Below are 20167 nucleotides of genomic sequence, written 5' to 3'. Positions count from 1 at the left end.
GGATCACACTATGAAATTTAAATAAAGTCTGTAAATGAGATGACAGTATTGTATACTGATGTAAAAATTTCTGATTTTGATCTGTGGTCATTTAAGTGGATATCCTTCTTAAGTAAATGTATTTCCTAAAGGAAATACATGCTGAAATACTCAGAGGTAAAGGGCATGATACCTATAAACTTACAAACTGTTCTGAAAGAGAGAAAGAGACAGGGACAGAGAGAGAGACAGAGAGAAGGAAGGAATGGGGAGGAAATGATAAAGTAAATGTAGCACCATATTAATAACTGGTGAACCCAGGTGAAAAATATTTGAGAGCTCCTTGTAATATTCTTAAAACTTTCTCTAAGTTTGACATTCTTTTGAAAAAAGAAGAGAGAATAAATTAAAAATGACAATAAAACATGTTGGAGATGGGTGTGCCAACAGCCTGCAGATAATCCCAGATACAGCAGTGGAGCATTTTGAGAAATGATGCCTCATCCACACTCCGGATGGTCCGGAGGACGATAACATGTGGGAAAACACAGATGTCCATGCCTGAGTTAAAACAAGTTAGAATCAACGTCCAGGTTCTAAGGATGCTCTACGGGCACATTAGCCACCACGGGGGGAAGCAGGACCTCTCTGGGCAACTTCTTATGAATCTATAATTATTTCAAAACAGAAAGTTTTTTTTTTATTAAGTGGTTCGGGAGAGTTGGACTCTGAATGTGAAGAAGTTTTAGGATATCTAAACCTATTTATTTTGCTTATATTTCCCTTTTATGCATGCACAAAAGTGATATATGATAAAAATTTATGGGTAAGTCAGAAGAGCTCATTCAGTGTAAAATATAGATTCTAATGATAAAGAACATGGCTACATGATAGTCCCAACAAACTCATCCTGATCAGTCTCCCAGAGGCCCCGTGCTCGATGAGGCCCCACAGAACCCAGTGGGTCTGGCACCCCGAGAGCCGCATAACCAGGCAGAGCAGGCGTCCCGGCCCTGCCCGCCGATGCCTCTGTTCCGCCTGGCCTCTAACGGAGAGCCTGGCCGTACGGAGGGACCTGTCACCACTGCTCTCTGTCCTCTCACAGCGTTTTCAGTGTGATTTGGAAGCAAGAGGGGGACAAGGGGAGGGACTGCCTGAATTTTCCTTTTTTTCTTCTTTCCCGCAGGGCTGCCTCCTGCCTATGGCTGCTTTATAGATGTGCTCATAGTCAGATAATCGGGGCTGGAATTTCAGCTTGCACTGGTGTCTCCCTTGGCACTGCCCAGCTCCCCAGAGGGCTGCTTCTCAGCTTAAAGAATATACTAAGTCATTTAGCAGTAGCACTCAGGCTGGATTTTGGAGTGTGTGAATTCTGTCCAAAAGCTGCAGATGTTTAAGCTATTTCCTCCTGGAGTTTGATGGAATAATAAAAGGTTACTGTTGTCACAGTAAGGAGGTCTGCAGCTGGTCCCATTTCCTTTTATTACTATCCAATGTAAACAGATTAAATCTAACTGCTCGGATCACCAGAAGAGTACGTTTTAAAACTAGAAATTCCTTATTTCTTCTGCCTTTCTCTTATACTCTGAGCACCCTCAGTCCCCTTTCAGATGCCATTTATTTAATCATTGGGAATATGTTTGGCAACTGATTGTTCAAATTAAATCCCTCTTTGCAAGTTCACTCTCCCTCTCTCTGGCCTAATGGCAGTGGTGAGCAGAAAGTGACCCTTACCTCGAGGGCCTCCGGTCTGCTGACGGCAGTAAGGCAATGGGCTGGTGACCCAGGACAACGGCTGGGGCCTTCCTCTGCCACCTCTGGCTGAGCTCACTGCAAGTACCCTAGGGACTTTCTCCCCAGCGCCCCACCCAGCTCCTGATCTTTCTGTGTACCCAATTCTGGGAGCCAAAAAGTAGCCGGGAAGAGGGGAATCCTGGAGCTCCTACCTAGTCAACCACAAGCAAGACGGTGCTGGAGAGGTAGTGGGAAGGTGGGGATGGGCGTGTGGGGAGGCCTTAGTCCCTGGTGTGTAAGTTTTATTACTAATAAGTAACAGCCCATGAAACTATGGGTGGATCATCTAGTCCAGGTTTTTTTTTGGGGGGTGGGGTGGGCAAGGGAATTAGATTTGTCTACTTATTTACTTAGTGGAAGTATTGGGGATTGAATCCAGGACCTTGTGCATGCTAAGCACATGCTCTACCACTGAGCTAGACTCTTTCCACCTGGTCAAGGGGTTTTTAGTGATTTCTTTTAGAAAACATCTAAAACTCCTGATCCAAAAGCAATTTCACCTGGAAGTCCATGAAAAACCTGACTCAAACTAGAACTGTTCTGTTTGCAGGGACAAGGGGCTCTGGTCTCCTCCCAGCTCCCCACAGTGACACCTGACGGGGTACCAAGGAATACAGTTGGAAAACCACTGGCTCTCTCGAAAGATGAAGAAACTAAGTCTCGAGAGAGTAAAAACCAACCTAAGGTCACAAGGTCAGCTATCGGCAGACCAGCGTCTGGCATCTCCCCCAGCACGCAACTCTGCTTTACCCTGTGTACCTATGTTCTGTGTCCTCAGAATGAGCAGGTCTTTGTCCTTAAGACAATAACCCCAAGCTTCCTAAATGAGCAAAAAGTTCCACAAAAAAGAAAAATCACACTTTACCTGGCAAAACCAATTTTGTAGCTAATGGGGAATTCCTAAAATGTTTTTTAGGTAAGTAGACAACAAAATTTATTCAACTATTCATCAGAAGTATCGGACGACTAGTTACTTTTCATGGCAGCAATACTAAGCACCTGTGTATTCACCTACACAATCCTAGACATGACAATGACAGTCACTTGCACTGGGGAGCCATGAGGGCCCTGAAAATGGTCCTACTACACAAGGCCAGCTCAGATGGTACAGGTGACTGAGTGTGGGTGGAAGAGACACCAGAAGAATGAGCTCTACGCCTGGACTCTTCTTTTCCATCCCAGTCCATCCTCTCAAAGTGTGATAGGTATATTCCTCTAGTTAGAAGAAATCTTTTGTTTTCTCCCAGGTTAATTTATACGACGGCTTTAAATCAATTACATCTAATCCCTGGGACAGCCTCAAGGCATCCCTTCAGCTTTATTCATTCACTTCTTTTCACAGGATTCATTTCTATGCCTTCCAGTTTTCGGGGAGACATCATGGTATAACAGCAAGAGCTCCAGGAAAGGAGGTCTAGTCTCTGACTTCTAGGCCTGGCTTCCGGGCCTAGCTCCTCCACATCTAAATTATGCAACCCTGGGTAAACCACTTAACCTTTCTGAGCCATGCGCACAGCAGCTCATATTAAATCCTATAAAAGGAGAGGCAGGCATTGTGAAGATGAAGTGAAATAAAGCCTGTAAAAGACTTTTCAAGTCTAAAACACCATAAAAATCTGAGGCGTCCACATTATCATAATTATTTAATCAGTGAATCAGACACACTTTATTGCATCACTTCAGAACTGCTCCTGGAAACTCTGCTCTGTGGGCTCCTACCAGGACGGTCCCCCCACCCTCCCTGTGCTCAGAACGCAGGGTTAACCACCAAGTGCACGGGTCCGGGTTTCCCAGAGTGGCTCTTCCTGGCCAGCCTCCCTTTCGGTGGTGTCTGGAGCAAAACAGTCCCAGAAAATCATCCTCCAGCAGCCAAGTGGAGAAAAATTAAAATGAAGGATCACTAATCCAGACAGGAAAAGTCCTGATTTATTGCTCTAACCTCTGTTGTCATAAAATGGCAGTGAGACAAAAACACCCTTCTGTAGGATGAAGGGAGAGGAAATTTAGAGTTGGACAGAAATAGCCGAAGGAAATGAAAGTGCTAGTGTTCCCTGAAAAGTCACTCTCCAAATATGCCATTGGTCAGCTTGGTGTCTCCGGGCTGCCCCGATGGCTTCCACAGGGCGGAGGCCTCTCCTGGCTGGTCGTGTGCTAACTTCACCGGGGATCTTTCAGCCTCTCGTGTCATCACTGGGCCAGACGAGGGGACAACCGGACGCTCAGCTGACAAGTTCAGGGGACACTGATGGGGGGGTTGGAATTCTGCTGCCCCACCACGTGGGCTCATGAAGCTTGTGCGTGTGTGGCTAATTCCAGTGATGGGAGCAGAGGGCTGGGGCAGGAAGGGCTGCTCTTCCACTCAGTTTTCTAAACGTACATTCAGATAAAGGCTTTCTACGAAGACCACCAAAGCTGTAATTCCTGAATGTGGTCAAGAGCCAAGGGATCATGTTTAGAGCGAGCAGACCCACTGTCAGGAAGTGACATTAGGTACGCTGCACGAGGAAACCCAACCCAGGCTTACCTGCTCTAATTCTCCTTTTTCCATCGCCAGGTCCTCCATCTCTGGTGTCGGCTCATCTTCCAGGAACGGATTGGTGGAGGCAGGTGGAGACTCGAGTTTTTTCTGTTAAGAAAACATGAGAAAGAGATGGGTATTGTCTGAGCATATTCAAAAGCTTTCCCCACTGAGCTGCTCTGCCAGGTCTCTCCCACAGCTGAATCATGAAATCTGAACTAATGGGCAAAAACAGACAACATGGGCCACATCCTCACCTCCAGGCCTTCACACGGCTTTTTCCTCTTCCTGAAACCTTACTGCCCACCCAATCCCAATCCCAATCTAACTCAGTCTTCAAGTCAAAAGTCTCCTCTTCTGAGAAGCCTTCCCCATCTGTCAAGTCCAAGTTAGATGTCCCTGCCACTTGCTCCCATCCTACCTGGTACGTCACCTACCCAGATATTTACTAAAATCCCACAACTGCTCATTTCTCCATCTTCTCCCCACTAGATTTTGTGACAGCAGGGATCTTGTCTGTCCTGTTCCCCATCCTGTATCTGGTGCCTGGCATGGTCTTCATAAATATGAATGAATCAAAATGCCAGATGGGTTTGAATTCAAGAACAAACTACAGGGGGGTGGGGGGTTTTGCTCAGTGGTAGAGCACATGCTTGGCGTGCATGAGGTCCTGGGTTTAATCCCCAATGCCTCTGTTAAGAAAAAAAACAAAAAGAACAAACTATAAAGCTAATCTTTTGTGTTTGAGATTACAGACAGAAGTCCCTTCCCAAATAAGTCCCTTATCACAATCACAACAAAATCTTCTGGAGAAAAATGACTTCCCAGCTCCTGAATATGACCACTCTTGCAAAAGATATCACTGGGTGGGACCACAGGCCGGTGGGAAAGCTGGAGGCAGGAGGTGTGGGTTTCAGCTCTAATACTGCTGCGTTGGCAAAAACATCTAGCTTCTCTGAGTCACAGCAGCCTCCTGTGCTGGATGAGGATTCAGTTACAGGACTACTTGAAGGATTAAATGTGATAAAGCGTGTGAAGTCCTGGAGGAAGCACATGATACATGTTAGTGATGAAAATTGCAGCGCAACAACAGAATCGAGGCAGCTCTTTGGAATTTTTTTTTTCTAACAATTTGACCTCCAGATGTTGTTTTTGCCAGGGAGCTGGGTGTTCTGTCAGAAAGGAAACTAGATGGACAAGCAGGATAAAAGGGATTGGCGGGTGCTGGGGAAAAGGGGGAGGGGAAAGGAATGGCTCTTTGGAGACAAGCCACATGGAGAGGGAGTTTCTAAATGTACCTGGGACATCGAGCATATATCAGGGGAGCAACTCAAACTAATCCCTAAGCCAAGAAGGATGGCAGGTGGACTAGAGTGTGTGAATGACTCTGTCAGGTGCCAGGATATCAGCTGAAGATATTACTAAAAAAATAGGAAGAAAGAAAGGAAGAAAGGAAGAAAGGAAGAAAGGGAGGAAGGAAGGAAGGAAGGAAGGAAGGAAGGAAGGAAGGAAGGAAGGAAGGAAGAAAGAAAGAAAGAAAGAAAGAAAGAAAGAAAGAAAGAAAGAAAGAAAAGAACAAAACAAAAAGAAAAAATAAAACTTAAAAAACAAAAACCACACCTGTGTCTGGTTTAGGCTTTAACACAGTTCTGCTTACACTCATGTAAACGACTTCATTCTTGGCCAAAACACTTGGATGCTATGATGTGGCTAGACAAAGCCTCAGTGTAGCAAGAAAGTCTTGTGATTAATGCATTAGCTTAAGGTAATCAGTAGCAGGACAATGATTTTTTGTGGCACCTTGCTGAGAAACAACAGGGTCTAATAACCCAGCAAACATTTCCAATGTACACGCTCCAAACTCTGGCTTCCTTACCTGACATGGGGGAAAAAAAACCCAAAAAATGTAAAGCTATTTATATTTACATTGAGAATTAGGCTATTTTTAGAAAGCAATTTTTAAAAAAAAATCGTATTTCTAAGTTTTAGTTGTCTTTGTGAAGGCTGCTGGTATTTCAGGGAGAGGGGAGTGGTGAGAAAGGGAATCTGATGCTTACGCTTCAACAAGTTAAATTAGTTAATAGCATTGGATTCCTGATCCCACTGGCTCAACAGCTGGTTTGGAAATCATACTGTTAAGCAGAACCCCAACGATTCTGAGTCTTTTGGTCCTCTGGACATAAGGAGAGCAAGTCAACAAAAGAAGTGAAAAGCTGTGTTCAAAATCATTCAATGATAGAAACGGGATATGGATTTTTGAACTAGACGTTCCCCATATACTGCTAGGTCTACCAGGGTTGACAATAACATCTCACAATTAAATACAGGTGGGTCTCCTTGAAAACAATGTGTTACTGGAAATCATGACAAAAGGGGGACATTGGTGAAGTGGACAGAGGGTGTTGCTGGGCTCCACGCTCACCGGTGGGGTGTCCAATGGATGGATGTAAGTAGTAAGAAGCAAACATAAAGGGTATCATGGAAAAAGCAGAGTAACATGGAAGGCAGTAAGTCTCGCGGGGACTAGCTGTTTGGGGTCCCAGGTCAGAAGATTCCTAGGAGTAGATGGGTCTTTCCTAGCCCCCCAGGCTGGCTCTATGAACATCCTGCTGGGCCTGCCGAGGGCATCGGGGCACTCAGGAACTCCTTGTTCATTCACGTGAGGCACACACACTCCAACTGGGGACTAAGCTGTTACCAGAAACGGGACTCATCCTCCATTCACTAGCTGACAAAGGGATGTGCAGGGCAACAAATATAGCAGGGAGCAGGGCAGACCGCTCTCTGCCCTCAGGGGGGTCACACTCGGGCAGGAGACAGACTGGAATCAAATAATCACATGAGCGGGAAAAGTAAAGGCAGAGGGTCACAGAAAACTTCCCTGAGGAAAGGACATTGAAGCCAGAACTGAGGGGTCCCCCAGAGTTACATACGGGAAGGGTATGGGACGACGGGGCTTTCCAGGCAAAGGGCACAGCTCATGGTGCCCTCCATTCACCTGCTATGCACTGAGCATCTACTCTACTCTGGGCATTCTTCTAGGCACACTGAATAAGACAAAGTAGGGAGGATTGTGATGAAAATAAAATTTAGGAACAGGGGTGGGCTGGGGGTGTGGCTGGGGAAGTACTTCTTTTCATGGTGATCCGAGAGGGCCTCTCTGAGGAGGTGAGATCTGAGCAGCCCTGAATGAGAAGGAGCCAGTCTGGCAACAATCTGGAGAAGAGCATTCTCACTGGGGGCATCCAGCGCTCAGGCTGGAGCGAGCCTATTGAGTCTGCGGGACGGAAAGGAAGATGGGGGCACGAGGAAAGGACGCAGCAGGAGCCCAATCACACAGCCTGCTGTGGGCTGTGAGAAACACGGTTTTCTTTTCACTGCAACAGAGCAATCAATGGGGGTTTAAACAGGGCAGTGCTAGGATCGAGTTTTACATTTTGAAGAGGCCGCTGTAGTGTCCTGGGTCAGAGGCTGATTTGGGAGAGGCTAAGCTAGAGCTGTGGAGATGAAAAAAAGTGGCCAGATCTGGGACATATTTAGGAGACAGAACCCAGAGGACTTGTCGAGAGAGTGGATGTGAGGGTGAAGGAAAGAAAGGAAGCAAGAGTCATGCACCTTTCTGGTCTGAGCAACTGTGTGGCTGGTGCAACCATTAACCGAGGGATGGGCCTGGGTTCAAGTCCAGGCTGCACCACTTGGGTATGTTGCTTAACTTCTCCAAGCCTCAGGCCTTCCAGCTGCAATGTGAAGGGATATTAATACCCGCTGCCTGGAGCTGTCATGGAAATGAAATGAGGTAACATACATATAGCATGACTATGTATATTAAGCAGCTTAACATGACGTCTGGCCACAGGGGAAGCTCGGTACATAGGGGCTTTCACTGGAGGTTAAGAGGGGCAGGCGAGTAACTAACCCAGAATTGTGGCTGTGCCTCCCTCAGTGAAGCAACCATCAGGAGGGAAAGAGATGGGAGTGCAGGACTTAGAAGACTTGTAAAAAGAATTCTTTTTAATCACAAGTGAGATCCTGTCCCTAATTTTCCATCACTTTGGGATCTCTCCAGGAAATGAAAGCAATGGGCCCATCAAATTACAAGGCAAAGGTCCCCAGAGTGTCTCTGTTCTCCCCTAGTCTCCAACGAAGCCCTTGAAGTACTGCATGCACCGCCATCCTATTGGCAAATGTTATATTACAAAACCCTGAGGGGTGGGGAGGGACTCCTGCTATTTAGGGGGCTGTGTTACTGCTCAGATTAATTTGCTGTGATGAAAGGACAAGTCTTTGCAGGGAGCAATCACCAGCACGACTCAGCCTCCTGTGTAAGAGCCCTGCTGTCAGAGCCAACCAGTCCACACTTCTCAGTCCTGCTTTGCAGCTATCCTGGACCACAGAGAATTACAAGTTTAGGTTTAGGTTTTAAATAACTCAAATGACATATTCCATAAGCTCTGGGGCTGCTAAGTGAAACTAAAAACTTGTCAAGAAATGAATGACTTTCCAATTTTAAAAGAATTCATTCTTTTTGCTATGATGATGGTTGATTTCAAGTCCATACAGGAAGGAAAAATTCTTCATACTGCAAGTTAATTCCTACTAATTAAACCACTTGGGATTCCCAGCACCTCCAAAACAAGAAGTGCCACAGGACAGCCAAGCTATCTAATTTACTGCTGGGAAGAGAGAAGCTGGCCTTAGGCAGTAGTATATTCATACCTGGGTCTGCCTGCACAAATCCCTTTCACAGGCCTTAGCTGGACATTTCAAATTATCAAAGAAGGAAAGTAATATTGGCAAGGATGTGGAGAATTCTGAACTCTCCTACACTGGTGGTGGGAATGTAAAATGCTGTAGTTGCTACAGAAAAGTCTGGCAGCTCCTCAAAAAGTTAAAACATGGAGTTACGATTCAACCCAGCAACTCCACTCCTAGATACAACCCTGAGAAGTGAAAACATGTTCACACAAAAACTTGTACACAAATGTTCATGGCATTATAATAACCAAAAAGTGGAAACAGCTCAAAAGTCTAACAACCGATAAATGGACAAGCAAAATGGATATCCATACAATGAAATATTAAAACTGCTGGGGGGCAGTTCTTTGGGAATGATGGGAATGCTCTGGAATTGGGTAACTGGGATGGTAGCACAACCTTGTGAATATACTAAAAGCGGCTGAATTGCACACTTTAAATGGTGAGTTTTTTTGTGAAATTTTGTTATATGAATTCTACTTCAATTTTAAAAATGAAATAAGCAGTAAAAAAAAAATGTGCTTCAGAAGTACAATTTCAATGGAATACTACTCAGCCATAAAAATAATAAAACAATGCTATTTGCAGCAACAAGGATGAACCTGGAGAATGTCATTCTAAGTGAAGTAAGCCAGAAAGAGAAAGAAAAATATCACATGATATCACTTACATGTGGAGTCTTAAAAAAAAGACAAATGAACTCATTTACAAAACAGAAACAGATTCACAGACATAGAAAACAAAGTTATGGTTACCACAGGGGGAAGGGATAAATTGGGAGTTCGAGATTTGCAGATACTAATACATATAAAATAGATAAACAAGTTTATACTGTATAGCACAAGGAACCATATTCATTATCTTGTAATAACCTATGGTGAAGGAGAATATGAGAATGAATGTATATATATTCCTATATGACTGAGGTATTGTGCTGTACACCAGAAACGGACACAACATTGTAAACTGACTATACTTCAATAAAAATATATTTTTAAAAAATCAAAAAAAAAGAAGTGCACTTTCAACTGTATAAAATGTACAGAACAAACACAGCCAAATCCTCATTTCTGACTAACGGTAAAACAAATGACTTTTTTCTGCTTTTCCATTCTTGCCTATGACTTGCAAATTTTCTATCTTGACCATGGATTACTTTCTTCTCAGAAACAAATTAATTTCCTCTCAGGATGTTATTCAAATGAAGGACTATATTCCTTTAGCATCAAATAAACCATATATAAAATATTCTGCAACACCAAACATTTGTGGCTCACCAGGCAGGGAAAGCTACTTCCTTGCTCAGGACGGAAGTCCTTGTTCTGTGGCAGGACTGCTGAGACCCTGCCTCTTCCTCCTCCTCCAAACTCTCCCTAATGCAGCTGTTCAGCTGTTGGACGACTCAGGCATAGGGTAAGACGCACTGTGTGGCCTTTCACATGTAGTGAGCCTTTTGCAAGTACTCTTATGTTTAAATCATATGGTCGAAAATCATACCTATATTTATAATGTAATTTTTTTAACTGGGCAAGTATAAATGTTTATTAAAATGACCCCTATAAGCCAAAGGACGATTCTATTTAAAAAGGCAGCTTATGCAATGCCAAGAGGAGGGGAAATTCAGCTGCATGAAATGGGAACACTTTTAATTTTATTTAAAAAGAAAAAAAAACCCTCCCAAGTTCAGTGAGCCAGTTATAAAAACTTAACCCAACCTACTCTGCTTTCATAGAGGCTGAGTATAATGTTTACCCTTAAATCTAATCATCAAGTCACTAATAATGCATGTGGGTATAGTTAAGTCATATGCAGACATTTGCTTTTAATTTCAAGGCATTTTAATTTACAGACTATTTTAAATCCCTCCTAAAGGGTCAAGAGTTTAGGCAATTAGCGAGAAGTCCTGGCAGCTCCCTTCTTCCACTAACAGTTACAGGACATTATAAACCTGTAGGGGCTGGTAGAGTAAAAACAAAACAAGCCCTGTCTGTCCTTCAGGTTCTTTCAGTCTGTATTTCTAAAAGATGTCAATTTGCATCTGTCAAAAAAGAGCAAAAGATGAATGCATCACACTGATCAGTTAGGAACAGCCCCCTCACACGCTCACCCTCACTGTCTGTCAATCAGTCACCAAGGGGCTTAGAAGGACCTGAGTGAAAGGAGGCAGGAGGCAGGCCTGGGAAGGTCTCTGGTCACCTTGGCCCTTTGGCTGACTTCTTACCTTTTCTATAGTTTTCCAAGGAATTCACTAACATTCTATGAAATTTGGCATATGTTAAAGGGTATCAAGATATACTTTGGTTCATTTTGTAATTTATTCTGATAGCCAGAAACAAAATGGTGACCACAAAAGATTTTGCAAAAAGCATATCCTGGGATCAAGGCAGGATGGGGAAGAGCTAAGGAGACAAGGAGCAGCAGGTCTTCAGGTGGGGTGTCCAACTGCTAGACGAGGCAGCAGGCAAGTTGGAGCTCCTGGCCCAGCCCAGGCCAGCCTCTTCCCAACACTGCCTGTTGGGAGCAAAGCCAGGGGTCAGGACTAATCCCCCAGGTCCCTGACACAGAGGCTCACAGGCTACGAGTGAAGGTGTGGCCCCATTTGGTCCCCCAGCAAGGTGCTGGGAGGACCAGGCTCAGAGTGAACACCACCTACACTGAGGAGCACGACCTTCACATCGCCCCACAGCAGGGCTGCGGTGAACCGATTCCCCAAGACCTGGCCTGCCTTGTGAAAGAGGCGAGGGGTTCTGCTGCCTTTCCAGAAACTAATCTTTAAGGGAAAAATCCTGGAAGGCTATGGAGCAGCCCCCATCAGGACTAGGAAGGCAGAAAGACTGCTGGGTCATGATAACTGGGACAAAGAACAGTCTGGGGGAAGAGTCTGACTTCAAGAAGTTGAGTCATGAGGAGAAGTCTGTGCAGAAGACAGTGGGCAAATTGGAGGGGTGACTACAGAGCTCCCGGCTCAGCAGGATTTTCCGGCCAAGGATTTGTAATCTGAAGCTCTCTGCAAACTTGACGGGAGAGGAAAGTCACAGCTGAATAACTCGAGGAGACGTTGTCAATCGATCATGCCAGGAAATTTCAAAAACAGAAGTCGGAAAAGGAAGGGATTGGTGGGAAAGGTTCAGGTGATCCATGTGACCCCGCCCGACGCCACAGAGCACGGGGCACCCAAGAGATGGAAGGCTGCAGTCCAGGAGCCTGGTCCTGGCAGTGAGTGACTGTGGAAGGAGGACAGGCTGCCAGGAGAAACAGGTCCCTCCAGCCCTCTTCTCCCTCAGACACAAGTGGGTAAACAGGTGACCAACTGCCACTTTGACATCTCCATACCGGTTTTCAACAAAAAAGCACTGTCTCTGAAAACTTACATTCAGCTCCTGCCAGTTATTCATAGTCTCCCTGTGGTGATTCCGCACAGTAGCCTCCCCTTGTCTAGAGGGGGCCCTTCCTGCCCACATTACTCTAGTTCCTTTGACCTGTGGGGCATTTCCTAGCACAAGTGAGACCTGACGTGTCCCGGGACAGCCCCAAATCTACAGGCCATCCTGGTCATCAGATACAGGGGCTGGTCATTTGTTCCCCTGGCACCCTAAAGCTCCCCAAATCACTAGGAAGTAGGGTCCAGCCAAAGGAGGGGAAGATGGCTCAAAACAGGTATTTAGCACTTATGTTATTTAAGCACTCTTCACAGGGACAGATTTCCCAAACAGTTAGCTGGACAGAGCCTGTCCATGTGACACCTACTTCCTACAGGGGATGAAGCCAAGGGATGGACAGCAGGCAAACACAGCCAGCACAGTGTGAGACACATGGGGATGTGCAAGAATTGTCAGCTACTAGTCTGTGTGGATTCCACATGAGAGTTTGTTAGAGGAAAGAGTTCAGACTCACAGACATAGAAAACAAACTTACACTTACCAAAGGGGAAAGGTGAAGGGATAAATTGGGAATTTGGAATTAACACATATACACTGCTATATATAAAACAGATAAACAAGGACCTACTATACAGCACAGGGAACTATATTCAATATCTTGTAGAAATTTATAATGGAAAAGAATCTAAAAAGAATGCATATATATGTATGCATACATATATACATATAACTGAATCACTTTGCTGTACACCTGAAATTAACACAACATTGTATATCAACTATACTCTGTTTTTTTAAAAAAGAAGAATTAGAAGAAAGAGTTTGGAAGTCAATGTTTGGGCCATCTCCCTCATTAAAAAAAATATTGAAAAAAAAACTTTGTTACAGTATGTAAATGCAAAAAGTATGTTTAAAAAGTATGTAAATATATTTGTGTAAGAAAAATTCAAACAACATACAAGAGTAAAATGAAAAAAAAAATTCTTTGCTTCTCTACCTATTCTCACTCCAACGTCCTTCCCCAGAGACATCCACTGTTACAAATTCCAGCTCTTTTTCTTACATATATACATACATAAACATGCTATTTACATGAATGGAATTATACCATATGTACTGGGCTGCAGCTTACATTTTGGACCTAAGGTATCTGAAAGGTATTCTTCCTATGATTACACATCTAGATCTAACCCCCATTCTCCCACTTCCAAACTGCTGTAACCCCCCCACAGGGTGGATATGCCACACTTTTTGTAACCACTCTTCAATGATGGACGATACAGAAATCAGCATTTTCTGCTTTTCAGGGTGTAGTTCGCCTCTTCCTTGGTACATCTTCCTCCAAACATATCCTAATTCTAATAAAATTCAGGAGTTGATCATGTGATAAGGTATTTGCGACTGAGTAAGTGGGGTCTCTATGACTCACAAAATTACCAGTCTGTAAAATGGGGCTAACTCTTTGATAAAATGATGAGAGGACATTCTAGAAACATGAGGCACTGCCTAGTAGACAAATAATAAATCCACAGAGTGCTCTGTATGACTATTCACATGAATTCAGTGAAATCCCTAGAATAGGGGACTAAGCACTTGAGCCAATGGATGGAACCACCATGCTGTGAAAAACTTCTGAAGTGAAGCCCACCCACCCAACCCAAGCCATTGATTTCCTGGTCCAGCCTCTCTCAGGATGGTCTTACCAGAGTTCCATCTGTCAGGGTGCATCCGGAGAAGCGCTTTGCAAGAAATCCCTCAAAGTTAGTCGTTCTCTGAATAGCAAAAAGAAGCAATTTCACTTCAATTTCTTTAGCTCTGGTGCGCATGATCTTGGCAAGTTCTGTCCTTCAAATGAGAGAGATAAGAACGCTGTCGAACAAACTGATCATTCGAGACAAAACAAAGCAAGTGATTTTAGCTTATACTAAAAACAAGCAAACAAACAAAAAACTTTATGGTCATTTCAAATCCTGAGGTCTATTACCAACTAAGTTTAATGCTTGAGGAATAGAAATATATCTTCTAAATAAGAATTTTAAGGTGGGAAAAAACCCATCAAGGATTATGGACATCAATCTGTTTACATAGCTACTACTATTTTTATTATCTCTAAACCTTTTGATAATTTGTTAATAATATATATGAAGCATTGACATGGTATTTTATAAAAATGCATACATTCTATGTAATTACACAAGTCATTAATTACTGACTCACAAAGCCCTCCCTCTTCTAGGGAGCTCAATAACTATCTCTCCAACCAGAGAGCAGGAGCCCTAGAAATAGACATGAGAAGTGGGAATCCCCATGTGGCAGTGACATGTACATGTTTGGGTGGTTCCTGCCTATAAAGCTCTCGTGCCACTCTGGCGTTGCGTTCTCAGAATGTAAGCTGGAAGCGAGCAGGGACAGGAAGAGCTCTCAGTAACTGCTGAGCTATGACCATCATCTCATGCAATTATTGACGAAAGTCAGACAAAGAGCCTCTGAGTTTATTTGAAAATTATGTATCTGTAGGATTTTAGCCAAAACTTGAACAATGAAAGCTTGGCTGCAACACTGCCATTAGCTGATACAACAGCAGCAGAATATTGGCTTCAGTATACTCCCAGTCTCCAGCCGACTTCATTTTTCACAGACAATAAATTCTGCAAGTCACTGAACTGTAGGCTAAAGAGAATTAGTTATCAATTTCTCAAGGAATTCGCTCCTTCTTTGCTAATCAGGACTTGGAAAGTGACAACCACAATCGACCTTGAATCAATACTAAAAGGTTATCTAAATCTATGGTAGCAAATGTGTTTCTGAAAACAACCATCACATAGGATGTACAATGCCAAGGGTGAACCCTAATGTAAACTGCAGACTCTGGATAATAATGATGTGTAAAAATAAATAATAATAAAGAAATGAAATGTGTAACAATGACGTGTCAATGCAAGTTAATTGACTGTAACACATGTACTCTGGTCCGGGATAACTGATGATGGGGGAGGCCATGCATGTGTGGGAGCAGGAGTGTACGGGAAGTCTCTGTATCTTCCTCTCAATTTTGCTGTGAATCTAAAACTGCTCTAAAAAATAAAGCCCATTTAAAAAAAACACAAAACAAAATCACTAGCCAATGTCCCTTAAGAAACCCCCCCTCCCCACACACAATGTGCTTTCAAAGCATACAACTTGACTGTACTCCATGACTTTAAGAAAGATGACTACCATGAATTGCTCTAAGTTGGTGGAGTTCTGCTTAATATGGGACTTTTTGTTTTAAAGAAACTTGGAATTAATGTAAATGTGCACCATTAGAAGGACTATATAACTAATAAAACCCAGTTACACCACTGTTGTGGTACAGCTGCAAGGCAAGATTAAGAACTTCTGACTCCAGCTTGAGCTTTGTCCTGGATACACAGATCTATACTTCCTGGGCTTTAATTCTTTGATATAAATGGACTATCTGGCCCTGGGCTACACTCATGGAAACTGAAGACAGGATGAATGAGAGAAGCTCTTTAAAATACTCAGAACACTCAGATACCAATTATATTAACTATCCAAAGACTATAAACACTGTACTAGGGGTAGGAAATTTGCTCAGTGGCTATTTCCTGAATGTCCACTATTTCACTGAAGTAGACGCTGCCCCTGTCCCTCTGGAACCATCTACCAAGCAGGTCAGAAAAGCAGAACGATGATGGATATACACTCACTGCACAGTGAAATATGTGGTACAGACACATGGGGAAATGTGGGGCCATGAGTCACTATAGGGAGATCTGGCTGATGAGCTTTCAGTTGGTTAAGTCAGAAGGCAGGCTGTTCAAGGCAATGTCTTTTCACACAAAAAGGAAAGTCCTAGAGCAAAGATAAGAGCAGACTTTGCTGCTGTGTGTGCACGTATCGCTCTTCCGGCAAAACAGACAAATGAGTGCTCTGGATACAGGCTACTGGTCCAGGGCTCTCATGGGCCCTTTTTCATTTTTCTTTATCAAGTCTTTACCCTTTCTTCACATGATGCTCTCTCCTCCAGGGTTGGAACCCTGAAGTTGGAGAAGGTGGGATACAGCTACAGTTGGAGTGTGGGAGTTGGTTTGGGGTACATAAAATCTGACTTTCAACAAAAAAGGAGTCTTCTGAGGGAAGGCAGTTCAGCATAGGTGAAGAAGTTCTCATTAGAAAGATGACTTTCCAGGGTGGGGTGTAGCTCAGTGGTAGAATACATATTTAGCATACATGAGGTTCTGGGTTCAATTCCCAGTACCTCCACTAACAAAAAGGAAAAAAAGAAAGAGAAAAGCATAATGACTTTCAAAACACACAAAAAAAGTCAAAGTGGTAATCCACAAGAGAATATGGAACCCACAGAGATGCAGGGATTAGTTTCAATCAACTGATTTCAATTGGTTTCGGTTTACACCAAAACCAGTAGAGAGCTGGCATCTACCTTGTGATGTGGCAAAATTCTACTGCAATCCTCTCGGCCATGTACCACTCGCGTGGAAACATCCGGCCGTATTTCTCCTCATAGTCCACAAGCTGCCGTTTTATCCAGGCATAGCGTCTGTCGATTTTGTCCAGCCAGGCAACCTGAGGAAAGCAGAGAACAAAAGCCACGCCAGTGCTTAGAAGCAGTATTGACAGTTTAAGGAAATAAGCAAAAACACAAAACCAAGAAAAATACAACCAGTCTATTTCTCATGGTTTTAAAGAGTCTAGGCTACTTTTTCACTTGATCCAGAGGTTCTTTACCTGGGGCTTATGCCTGGGCTTCAGGGGTCTATAAATTTCCTGAAATGTTCTGCACAGGTGCATTTTTGGGGAGAAGATCTGTAGCTCTCATATAATTTCTCCAAAGGGTCAGTGACCCCCAGATGGTTAAGAATCACTGAACTGTACAGTCAGCCACTAATTCACGGGTCAACAATCAACACTTTAAGACAGTAATACTAATAAAGTATAAATCATAGACTTGAGGGCATTCAATTTTCAATAAAACTCAAATGTAACATCTGATTTCATTTTGTCAACACTTACATCTTGGTTTTCTTGAAAAAGTACCAGATACTCTGACAGATGCTGTTTAATAAACTTTTTGATGATTTCCTGCTTGATTCTGGGGTCCAAAATATTAGCAACCAGACACGCATCTCGTAGGACATTGCTGGGTCCTCCCGGCCTCTGGTAAAATAAACACACACACACACCAGTCCAAAAGCCAGAAACAACCTTTAAATCTTATGGCCTCTGACAGCTGCTGCTTCTTGTTCCATTCGTGATGTTATTATTCCTTCCACTCCCCTGACACTCATTCTTCTGCTGTGGATGGATATTTTAGTTACTTGTTCCTCGATGAAAGAATCATTAAGCTGGTCTGCAGAAGCCAATACAAAAGTTAATCTGCAAATCAGCAAGGAGACATTTTGGAACCAGGGCCAGCTATGATGGTAGGAAATGTTGCTTTCTGAGTACCAGAACTGAAATCACTTTCCTGAAGAGCCCCTGAAAGTCAGAGCAATACCAGTCTCACTCCATGTGTTCACTTTCCTGATTCCAACCTTGAATTCCTGTTTTTAAATGCTATATTTGTGTCAAACAGTATGGTGGCATTTAAAACCTAAAACCAGGTTCCAAACCACCAACTTTGTTTCACTGGTAGTCAACCATGCAGACAGGCAGCCAAAGGTAAAATACTCTGCTACTGGCCCCATGACCTGAAAAGAACAGTGGAAAACTATAAGGGGCTATGTTGATACGTCATGGGGAAGGCCTTTGTTATTACTGAAGGCAATTCAAATCTTGCTGAACCTTTCTTTATAGTAATTTACTGAATGAACGTGGTTGGCTGAGTGGCCTATGGTAAAAAGAACGCTTGGCATCTACTCTCGGCTTGGCTGAATAGTCATGTAGCTTTGGCACAGTTATTGAAATTCATCTGAGAAACAAATGAAAAAAATGGACTTTAACTAGGTGATGAGTAAGGGTCTTCCAAACCTCTATGAATTTTTTTTTTTTTGGTCAATTCCATCCAGTTTATCTATTTCAACTGAAGATCAAGAGTTTCTTAAGTGTGGGGAGGGAGGGTATAGCTCAAGCAGTAAAGCACATGCTTAGCATATACAAAGTCCTGGGTTCAATTCCCAGTAACTCCTCTAAAAACAAATAAATAAATCCAATTACCTGCCCCCCACCCCCAAAAGAGTTTCCTAAGTGTTACTTAAGCTGCTGGAGAGCTAAATTGTTAAAATGCTGACTTGCTCTGTGCCAAGTGGCTGAGCACTCTGCCTGCTCAACTCTGGTTTCTGGATGAAAATATTTGATCTGATGGTGACCTCACACAAGTTAAAACCTATGGGTTCGTGGGCTCAGAGTTTTTCATTTAAAAAGGACTTAAGAGGTAACCTTGGGTAAGTTTTTTTAAATCTTGATTTTTCCATTTATGAAATAGTAATAACAACACAATGCTTTTAAAAGAAGTCAACAGTCACTATCAGGAAAAAAGAAAATTGTTAAAAAAAAATTAAGTCACTCAGTCTGAGAAAAGGGAAATAAGTTGTTAAAGAAAACCATTTTAACCTCATCTGCCTGGTGGGGTCTGAGAAAAAAGATATAAACTAGGTCAATGTTATTTTTTCCCGAAGGATAAAGCTAGACTTCATCCACATCTTTCTGAAACTTCTTAAAACCAGGCTGGACAGCACAGGATAGTAAAGCAGACCCTGGACTAAGAAGAGCCTAGTGTATACAATTTGTGAATATCTTCTAACTCCTTTTTACAGAGCAGCTTTCCAACATCCACTCCCCACAGTTAGAGCAAATGAATAAGGAATATGAAGTCTGCAAAGGAACATGCTTTACAAATAAAATATCCGATTGCTAGAAGACAGCCACGATATATGCAGACATTAAAGTCAGGGGGAGGCTTCCTATAGAAAGTAATCGACAAAGCCAGGGCAGCCACCCCCACCTACTTCCTAAGTTTCTTTTATGAGGCACCAAGAAAAACGAACAAGATATTTCCAGTTATTGAATTAGTAGAGCAGACCCAGGAAATGTTCCTTGGCTGGGTAAACGGACACGTATCCCCCATCTCCACCCACCAAGTGCTGCCTGCCTGCCTGTGGTTCAGGTCTTCTGTGCTGCACAGTTCTTTCTCTTGAAATCGCTCAAATAATTGACAGAAAAAAGCTTCAGAAGGTTCTCCTCTCCCTGACACATGCAAAGCATTAAGATTATGTCTGCTGTAATTCGAGGGATGGAGCTAAAAGCAGTGACCCCAGCACAATGTTGGCCAAGTGAGGCAAAGCTTGTTACCTGAGAAGTGTAACCAATAGCTCACAAGTGAAATACTGCGGACTTTGCAGACACAACACAAACAGCTACCCTACCGGTGAGAGCTAAGGGGATTAATTCCAGAGAACAGGATTCTGATCATTAAGAGTGAGCCTCCCAGCTGTGTCACTCCAGGAGTTATATAAGCCTGGGGATGCTCCTCCCAGCTGTCCCTTCACCAAACTGAAACCAAAATGTTATGTAACCACCCTAACACATGAAGGCCCGAAGTTTTATGGTTTTTTTTAAAACAAAGCCATGAGGAAGAATTTACTGGGCAGACGAGATATTAGGCTTGACACATAGTAAATTAAACCAAAACAAATTCTCACTTTTTGATGCTGGTAGGACATAGAGGAGGAATCGATACTGCTTTGGGATTATTTAAAATCAAGGATGGTCTCATTAACCT

General features: G+C 43.2%; 1 protein-coding gene across 4 annotated transcripts in view; it reads right to left on the bottom strand.

The window, feature by feature from the left end:
* VPS53 (VPS53 subunit of GARP complex) overlaps nt 1-20167 on the bottom strand; it is a 127528-nt gene that overhangs the window by 58593 nt on the left and 48768 nt on the right. For all 4 annotated transcript variants that reach the window (XM_074343195.1, XM_074343193.1, XM_074343194.1 and 1 more), the window contains exons 9-12: nt 17461-17604; nt 16871-17013; nt 14130-14271; nt 4298-4399 (exon numbers count right to left, since the gene is read on the bottom strand). In XM_074343195.1, the coding sequence (XP_074199296.1) occupies nt 4298-4399; nt 14130-14271; nt 16871-17013; nt 17461-17604 (531 nt within the window). The remainder of the gene's footprint in view (nt 1-4297; nt 4400-14129; nt 14272-16870; nt 17014-17460; nt 17605-20167) is intronic.

This window comes from Camelus bactrianus, chromosome 16, assembly GCF_048773025.1.
Source record: "Camelus bactrianus isolate YW-2024 breed Bactrian camel chromosome 16, ASM4877302v1, whole genome shotgun sequence".
NCBI classification, from domain to species: Eukaryota; Metazoa; Chordata; class Mammalia; order Artiodactyla; family Camelidae; genus Camelus; species Camelus bactrianus.
Note: the sequence above shows the minus strand (reverse complement) of the source record. Positions and strands in the feature narration are given on the sequence as shown.